At 32.4% G+C, this 9374-nt stretch overlaps 2 protein-coding genes across 4 annotated transcripts; one reads left to right on the top strand and one right to left on the bottom strand.

The window, feature by feature from the left end:
- Positions 1-1275: 1275 nt before the first annotated feature.
- LOC111392915 (LOB domain-containing protein 2-like) lies at positions 1276-2509 on the top strand. Of its 3 annotated transcripts, none has more exons than XM_023018328.1 (2): positions 1276-1887; positions 2327-2509. In XM_023018328.1, the coding sequence occupies exons 1-2, from the start codon at positions 1341-1343 to the stop codon at positions 2374-2376; spliced, it is 597 nt and encodes a 198-aa protein (XP_022874096.1). In that variant the 5' UTR covers positions 1276-1340; the 3' UTR covers positions 2377-2509. The 3 variants fall into 3 exon arrangements, with proteins under 3 accessions (XP_022874096.1, XP_022874097.1, XP_022874098.1); XM_023018329.1 differs by having other exon boundaries at positions 2308-2509; XM_023018330.1 differs by having other exon boundaries at positions 2304-2364.
- A 1389-nt stretch (positions 2510-3898) lies between these two features.
- LOC111392921 (ras-related protein RABA1f-like) lies at positions 3899-5941 on the bottom strand. Its single transcript, XM_023018334.1, has 3 exons — positions 5777-5941; positions 5569-5646; positions 3899-4198 (listed from the first exon to the last, which is right to left on the bottom strand). Exons 1-3 carry the CDS (start codon positions 5939-5941, stop codon positions 3899-3901), a joined length of 543 nt encoding a protein of 180 aa, XP_022874102.1.
- Positions 5942-9374: the final 3433 nt, after the last annotated feature.

The following is a 9374-nucleotide window of genomic DNA, read 5'->3' as shown; positions in this document are numbered from 1 at the left end:
TTGATATTGGACTCACAACTTAAAAATCTCCTAAACAACAAACTCTTCCAATCTTACATAGCTGAAATGCAGTGGGGAAGAGACTTCAACGACAAAATTTAGCCCAATTCTTAAATAAATATATAATAAAGAATTAATTGGTTGCAGTTCTCAATTTCCTTGCATGTATAGAAAATGGTTAGATGGCCAAAATCCAACGTAACAATGATGTATGATGTACTGTGTGCTTCTATTTGAGCATTTAATTCAAATTGATTGGGAAGGGCGGCTCTCCGACTCTCTTGAAACTTGTTTGTTAGAATTGCACCAACTAGGTCTTCTTATCACTTTCCGAATTGGTGATTTTTGTGGATAACTATGTCTTTCTTATATTTTGTCGTGCCTATGTCATTCACATTTCCTAAGAGGGGCATTGTTTTCTTTTTCAGAGAGAGGAGGCCTATAAGTTGAGCTCATGGCCGAGGTGACTATCCCAATAACAAAAATGAACTACTCTCGTTCATTTTTGTTGATTAAGTGTCATAGTTAAGCTAATTTCCGTCCTAGGTTGCTTAGCAATTTATATTATCTATCATGATTGAGCTCGCCAACATACACTAGTTTAACGTTTAAAAGACATAGGTTCTATTTCTTAAATGGCAAGAGTTCCAAAAATAAAGTAGATGAGGGCACGAGGTTCCTCAAATAATTTATTAATTGCCTCAGATACTAATTCGTACATAGACAATACGTCGTCTTATCTCATGCTTTATTACTTAGCCGAATCATAGAGAGAGAAAGTAGGAAGCAACAGCACGAAGAGAGCAAATAATTTTTTAATCTTTATTTGTGTCACTGTAATTGATAGTGAAACGGTGACATCTACATATAATGAGATTTGAACATAATTAAAGAAGTATTTTCGGTAATATAAACTTATAGCAAGTACTTAACATAATGAAAAAAGAAAAATCTAAAATCTTATCTTTTAACGTGCTCGATATCAGCTATCATTTTGACTCAAATGTCCCAATTCCAATATTGAAACGAATTTCTCAACTACAGATCTTGCATATGTAGAACTATTCGTTAGTATATTCACAAAGAATCTTAGTTTGATTAGTTGTACATTGTGGCTCTCTTTCCTTGCTCTCTAGTCATCAGTTTCTTCATTACTAGTTTTCTACTTATTCTAATTTTCTAAAGGCACTCTTTTCATTCTTTTCAAACAATTTAAGTGTTCGTAACATGTGATTTTTTATTTATTTATATTCTCTTTATTACATGAATCTTTTGCATTGAAATCACATTTAACTGCAATTCTGTCTTCTTTATTTGAATGGCTTGATTTGATTTTTAAGATGCAAAAGGCTAATGGCACATCTGCATGTGCATCATGCAAGCATCAAAGGAAAAAATGCACTGAAAAGTGCATATTGGCACCCTTCTTCCCTGTAGATAAAACCCGAGAATTCCAGGGAGTGCATAAGGTGTTTGGTGTGAGCAAAGTAACGAAAATAGTAATGAATCTCGAGGAAGAAGATCGAAAACGAGCTGTAGATTCGCTCATATGGGAAGCCTTTTGCCGGCAAAAGGATCCGGTTCTAGGTCCTTATGGAGAATACAGAAGAGTTTGTGAGGAGCTAAGGTTGTACCAAAGTCAATACCTGCAAATTCAGCAAGTCCAAAATCAGTTTAAAGCAGCAGCACAAGGGCTAATGGGATGGAACAGTAACAAGTTTATGAGCTATAATAGTGCGGAAATAAACAACAACAACGTTGATAATAATAGTTCTCTGAATATTCAAGAAACTCATAAACTAAGGGGAGAAAGAGACAATAGTTCTGCTCTTATTATGCCTCCGTTGCATTTGCCTAATGGTTTTAACCAACAATACTTTTTTACAGGTATTTAAAACATGCCTTTTATCGTTATTTCACATTTATTACACAAAATAATTTTAAAAAATTTAGGCCGTGGTTGATTTGCAGTTTTCGGCCCATTTTCCGTTTTCCATTTTCGAAAACGCGTTTGGTCCGTCGTTTTTGAAAACGAGTTAAAATTTATAACTGAAAACGTAAAACGACTTTTTATCGTTTTCAGTGTTTTCAATTATAAATATCGAAAACATTCAAAACACGGAAAACAGACCGTTTTCGGGGAAAACTAAAAATCGTTTAGAAAATGAAAATGGAAACCAACCGCACTCTTAACTTTTTTTTTTTTTTTCCAAGTTTATTTATTCTTATTCAATATTGTGCAACCTAACACATAATTATAGTGTAAAATATTTGTCCTTCAGTTTTGGTTTTTTCTACAAGAGATAGATATCTCTATTTGTAACAGGTCAATACAATCAAATTGATTCCAAGTCATTGGAGCTCGTAGATTGCTAGTTCTCCTGTCCTCTTAATTACTTCTCCTTCTCATTTTTAGTTTTTCACCAGATTCATTGGTACATGCATTTTAATGCATATGATTGTATGATTCTTTTGTATTTGATTATTCAAAAATAGTCGATGCTTGCAATCCGACTATGGATAATATTATTCACTATACGCACAATACATCAACAGCGATCGGGGCGGACCCAGACACTTCGAATTGTGGGGTCAAAAATGAATTTTTTTCGAACAATGTATCATAAACAAAAAGGAGAAATCGGTGATTTGCTATTCGTGCTCGGTGTTTGCACTTTGGAAAGAAATTGGTGGATTATATAATATATCTATGAACTAACTAATGAATTTGGACCGTGTGATATGGATATAGATTTAGGATTTGAGCTTTTTGGACATTGGACTAGGGAAATTAATTCGGTTGGTCACTTGGCTGTTGGCAGTAGGAAAAAAATTACGTTTTCAACAGGCAAAAAAAAAAATTTGAAAAATTGTGAGGTCATTTGACCCCACATGACCCTATGTGGGTCCGCCCCTGACCGCGATCGAGCTGCGCCAGACCAGGGCAGCAGTTGTGTTAAATGAAGAAAGTTAAATAGGCAATAATGCTTGAATTGGAAGGGAATTTGAAAAGGAGAATAAAGCTGGAGAGTGCACGAGCCCAAGAAAATGAGTTGATAACTAGAGACCGCTCAAATGTTGGGTGGTGGTTTGTGAGTATTAGTTTTCTCGTGTGAAACCGACGATTGAATAAAGTTAAACAATTTGTTTGAACTCGGCCCTTAATTGAGTTGACATGAACTCAACCTCCGAAATGTCTTGTTCTACTACTCTTGACCTTTTTGTCTTTGTATTTGCATAAAAACTCACAAGTAATATTCTAGAAAAAACACTTTGTTGAAAGGGCTTATTTGATTTAATTTACAAGTAGTCATTTAGTAAATGGGTCACGATAACAAAAATACCTGTGTTCAGCATTTGTGTAAAAAAAAAGGCTTAAAAAATAATATTATTCGTCTAGATGATGATCACAATACTACATGACTATGAGGTCATTGCCACGTTATCAAATGAAAAATATATCACAAATTCAACAAATAATGTGTCAATGGTCTCACTATCACATGGATGGGTAACGATCGCTCATGTCTTAACAAAGAAAACACAGTTTCCAGCCGTAATAAAAATCCCACACATTTTTCTTTTAAGTTAACAACTCAAAAACAATCCAAAGATGGTAAATATAATTCAAACTACCTGCCTAAACAATCAAAAATTTATCGCACGTAGGGGATTTCCAGGAGCTAAGACTGACAATACACTCTGAAGCAACTGTGGATGATGATGATGATGATACGGAGAAAAAAAAAATTTGATAAGTAATCGAGATCCATTTCCCTTCAATGACGAGGATAAAGTTTTGGTACAAGCAAATGAACAATATGTAGTCAATTGTTCAACAGGAAATCACCGGCTCCATGAATATTAAATCTCATTAGAGTAAATAGAGCTGCTTGTTTTAAACAGAGCAACATCCAACTTTCTTCATCTCAGAAACATCATCCTTAGAGCCAATATTAATGGTCTGTCCCTTAGGCAAAGCCGCTGGATCATCACCGACCTCAAGAGCTTTCCTGCTGACAACGTGATATATCTGACTAAGAACTTCTGTGAAGGCGTTTTCCACATTCATAGATTCCAGAGCAGAGGTTTCCATGAAATATGTGTTTTCTCTTTCGGCAAATGCCTTCGCATCTTCTGTGGAAACAGCCCGTAAGTGACGCAAGTCTGCCTTATTCCATAACATGGTGTGGCAAAACTAGTTGTTTCAGAAAATCATTGGAAAGATATATATAAAGCGATATTATTAAGAAGTTATAGAACGCCATGTCCATATATTTCCTATAACTAGTAGTAAGCATGTGCTTCGCACATTTTATATATTGATGAATAATATATCTACTATTTTTGAATTACTAATATCATTTTTTAAAATAATAGAGGTAATTGATATTGTCAAAGGGAAAATTACAATTGCATGAGTGCATGAGTGTATATATATAAAAGTTTTTATGAAATTATGTATATAATGTGAAAATGTTGAATAAACTAAAATATAATGATATGATTACAATAATACTTCTTTGTACACAATTTTTTTTTAAGTGATCGAATATTCTAATTAATATATTAATGCAACATTTAGCACATTTGTTACCTCATTAATACATCAATGCAACATTTCAATTTTGTAACCTCAATTAAATAATAACCTTATGGATAGACTATAATGTAAATCATGATCAATAAGAGCTTTGTTGATGAAAAATAAAATTTGCTTTGTTAATGAAAAATAAAAACTCAATAGATGAATTATAATGTAAATCTTGAAGATTAATAAGGATTTTGTTGATGAAAAATAAAATATTGCTTTGATGATGGAAAATAAAAATTGTAAGAACAAAATATTCAATTGAATGATAATTCACAAAAAAATCGTTGATTTTATTTATTTTCTAATAACTAAACGCCAATTTCACTCCTTATATTAATTTCAAAGCAAATGATAAATATAAATCAAATATTTCACCACTTTAATTAAATTGGTAATAAGGACTTTGTTGATGAAAATTAAAAATTGTAAAGAAAAAGAACCAATTGAATGTTAGACATTGAATTTCCATACGTAATTTCTTTTTAATTCATTGAATGTCCTCATTAATATATTAATGCAACCTTTAAAATATTTGTAAACTCAATTAAATAATAATTTAATGAATGAATTATAATGTAAAGTATGAAGACTAAAAATTGTTCTGTTGATGACAAATAAAAACTCATTGCATAAATTATAATGTAAATCTTATTAATAAGGGTTTTGTTAATAAAAATAAAAATTGATTCGTTGGTGGAAAATAAAAATTGTAAAAACAAAATGGTTAATTAAATGGCAAGTCACTGATTTTTGTTATTATTATTATTATTTTTAATGTTAGTTTCACTCCTTATATTAATTCCGATCCAAAATGATAAATATCAATTAAATATTTCACTCCTTATATTATATTAATTCTAAACCAAATGATAAATACTAATTAAATTGGTATTCCAATTATGAGGGTATAGTGGGCATATAGTTGAATGTGTAGGGGTAAATTTAATATTTAAAAGTTTTTCCATCATCCCCACTTTTAATATACTGTAGATGAGAATACTAAGGTTTATACAGTAGCTGTTGTACCTCGTATTATGAATGACAGTTGGATTCTGTGTATCAAACGATATTATGTTCATGAATTATATCTTAACGACTCATTTTACACACAGGTTGCACTTGCTTTGCCATATTGGAATATCTTCTTAGAAATAAACTGTGTTGTGCAAAACATTCCATCACCTTTTCAGCTTTATGTAAAGTCATAGTTTCACATTTCATTTTTGCTTTAACTATACATATTAGCATAAAAGACTTCCCACCACTATATTTTAGATTCAAAGGAACATCATATCGAGTTTGAATTGCTACAACACTCAAGTACAACTTTTTTATTATTTGTAACATGATGCAAACTTTATAAATATTTCAAAATAAGTAACGCATTTTGTGATTAACACTTGAATTATTTGTATATATTCTTACCTATGAATTATTTGTACATCTTCTTACCTAACATGGATTTAGGTATAAACTATGAAATTTCTACGAGGTTGCTCATAAAGATATGACACATTTACATTATCGTTTCTTTTAATTGAAATTCTTTGCCTTACTCTATTATTTTTATAGCAAATAGCACAAATAATATTTGTTACCATTGAATAACAATTAAAATATTAATATTTGACCATGGCATTAACAATCCTAACTTTATGATTATGCCCCTATTTGGTTCCATTCTTTTCTCACTAAAATAAAAAATATAACCGTTATTCATCACATCAAGTTATCAAATTTGAATTTCTATTTCTTATGTTGGGCACGTAACGACTATATTTTTCATTTTTATTCTTCAAAAAATGAAAAAAAAAAAAAAAGGAGCTATAAATTGAATTGTAAAATTCTACCTTCATGTTAAAGATTCATTTACATCCAATTGATTTTTGGTACTGCTGTTAGTTTAATCATTTGTCATGTGTAAAATCTTAAAATGGACATTTTTCCCCCGGCTAATTATAGCTTCATTAGAATGATCCTTTAGTGCTAAAATACATAATGAGTTCGTCACTAAAATTAATGAATTCGAGGATAAATTATTTAGATCAATAATGCACCGTAACCAAGTAGATTATTATAATTAACGGTGGAGAATTTAAGAGCAAATTTGGTTCGTGGTGGAGCATTCAGTTGAAGTTGAAATTGCTGAAAATGATATTATTTTTACCATTGACATGTATAACCAATTAATAACTACCACATTAATAAAATAAATAAATCAATAGGCGGGGTTCACATTTGGAATAGACTTTTTCTTTGGGAGGATTTTTGAATTTTCTTTATCATCTTTTCTTTTGCTTGCCACCCCCTACTAACTTTCTCATTTTGTGGGGAGATTGCGACTCATGAATTTGGATTGCTCAAATTCTAAGAAGACGTTTGGTGAGTTGCATTAAACACAATTCAAAGAAAACTAAAATATATATTCCATAACCCAACTATGAAAACAAACTCCTAGGAACAACACACACTTCACCCCGAAAATCTGCATGTCCAGGAGCGTCAACCATGTTAAGCTCGTTGTCCTTCCATGAATTAGACGTAAGCAATTGTTGAATATTTGTTCAAAATTAATGGAATGATAATGGACTAATTGTTGGACTCAATTGTGGAATTGGTAGAATAAAAAGAAATTGAAAAAAGAAAATTTTGATTTTTGCCTATGCGTACGCACGAGCTAATTTTTGTGCGTACGCGAGATATGCTTTGGCAAAATCAGAATTGATTTTGCTTCTACTATGCGTATGCACGGTTTATACTATGCGTACGCATAGTGTTAAAAAATAGTCGTTGGCTGATTTTTCAATTTGAAATGTGGGAGCCGTTTTGAATTAAAAGTCGGCACTTTTCATCTTGTTTTGGCACCATTTCGTTATGTATTGATTGAGGCCTATAAATAGGTGATGAATGATCAATACAAACATATTACAAACAAGAAATACATACATTGTTCCACAATTAATCAAATACATGCTATAACTCATATTCATTTCTTCTTTATTGTGTTCATCAAGTTTTGGCGGAAAATTTCTCGTGCTTTGTTATTTTTTGCATCAAGGCTTGTTAAAATCCTTCAAATCATTTGCTATGACACCCTTAAGCGTCTGGAGAGGGGGCAAATATAGTTTGAGGACAACGATCCCGTGTTCAAACCTCAAATTCATTCTTGACGTATTTCGTGATTTCTATTCATTTTATTTCCATAATTTTGTTGTTGTTTCTTCTCCAACCCCTAATAATCCAACAATCTCAAACTATACTTTGCGATAGAGAATGATACAACTATGGCAACCATCAAATTCGTGAATCAAGATCTGGTTAGATTGGATCGTTTTGACAGGACTAACTTCACGCGGTGGCAAGACAAGTTGAAATTCCTCCTAACGGCGTTGAAGATTTTTTATATTCTTGATCCAAATTCGCCTCCTTTGCCGGAACCAACAAATGGAGAATCCGAAACAATCAAAACTGAGAGACAAAAATGCCAAGAAGATGAATTGATTTGTCGTGGCCACATCTTGAATGCATTGTCGGATAAATTTGGCACCTTTGCCGGAACCAACAAATGTAGAATCCGAAACAATCAAAACCAAGAGACAAAAACGCCAAGAAGATGAATTGATTCGCCGTGGCCATATCTTGAATGCATTGTCGGATCGTTTGTATGATCTATACATCAATACAACTTCGGCAAAAGAAATCTGGGAAGCATTGGAAAGTAAGTACAAGGCGGAAGAAGAAGGTACAAAGAAATTTTTGATTTCTAAGTATTTTAATTTTAAATTCTCAAAAAATATCTCTCTTCTTCCCCAAGTGCATAAGTTGCAAGTGATTGTCAACAAATTAAAGGCGATAAAAATTGATTTACTGGAGACCTTTCAAGTGGGAGCTATAATTGCCAAACTTTCCAGAACTTGGAAAGGATACCGGAAGAAGATCATGCATAGTTCCGAAAATTATTCTTTGGAACAATTGTAAAAGTATCTTCGAATCGAAGAGTAGCCGAGAATACGTGATAAAACTGAAAATTCTCATGAGGGCTCTTTTTAAGCAAATGTTGTGGAAAAAATAGAACCGTCGGCAAAATCCAACAAAAGGAAGCTTTCTAGGAACTTTAACAAGTCCAAGAAGAAGACCAAATGAGGTTGCTTTGTGTGTAAAAAATTTGGTCACTATACCAAGGATTGTAGGCACCGAAGACAAAAGGAGGTTGTTTTGTGTGAGAAAAATTTGGTCACTATGCCAATGATTGTAGGCACCGAAAACAAAACAACTTTGAGGTCAAAGTGAATTTCATCCAAGATGACAAAATTGTGGCCACCATAAGTGAAGTAAACGCAATCAAAGGAAATGTTCCCGAGTAGTGGTATGATACTTGTGCTACGGTACATGTATCATATAATAAATTTTTGTTCAAAACTTATCAAGAAGTGGATGGAGAATAAGAGATTCAAATGGGTAACGAGATGCGGTCTAAGGTGTTTCGAAAAGGAAGTATAGACATTATCTTCATTTCTGAGAAAACCGTTACTCTAACTAATGTACTACATGTTCCGGATATGAATAAGAACCTAGTTAGTGGCAATCTCTTGGGAAAATCGGGCATCAAATGTGTTTATGAGTCCGGTATCCCTTAATGGGAAATTTGTTGGAAAAGGCTATTCGTGTGAAGGAATGGTCAAATTATGTACCATTGACAGCGAAACGAATAAAAGTAATTTTGCTTATGTTGTGAATTTATTTTCATTATGACATGCTAGATTAGGTCATGTTGGTAGAA

Source organism: Olea europaea, unplaced genomic scaffold, assembly GCF_002742605.1.
Source record: "Olea europaea var. sylvestris unplaced genomic scaffold, O_europaea_v1 scaffold996, whole genome shotgun sequence".
NCBI lineage: Eukaryota > Viridiplantae > Streptophyta > Magnoliopsida > Lamiales > Oleaceae > Olea > Olea europaea.
The sequence above is the reverse complement of the archived record's forward strand: the minus strand, read 5'-3'. Positions and strand labels throughout refer to the sequence as shown.

Bases quoted from the DNA above. Each gene is read 5' to 3' on its own strand.
- LOC111392921 (XM_023018334.1), bottom strand. From the start codon at position 5,941: ATGTTACAAATAATAAAAAAGTTGTACTTGAGTGTTGTAGCAATTCAA. The intron at 5,647-5,776 runs GTGATGGAATGT...TTTGATACACAG, and splicing joins CTTTACATAAAGCTGAAAAG to AATCCAACTGTCATTCATAA. The intron at 4,199-5,568 runs GTGGGGATGATG...TGAAACAACTAG, and splicing joins TCATCTACAGTATATTAAAA to TTTTGCCACACCATGTTATG.
- LOC111392915 (XM_023018328.1), top strand. From the start codon at position 1,341: ATGCAAAAGGCTAATGGCACATCTGCATGTGCATCATGCAAGCATCAA. The intron at 1,888-2,326 runs GTATTTAAAACA...TATTTGTAACAG, and splicing joins CCAACAATACTTTTTTACAG to GTCAATACAATCAAATTGAT.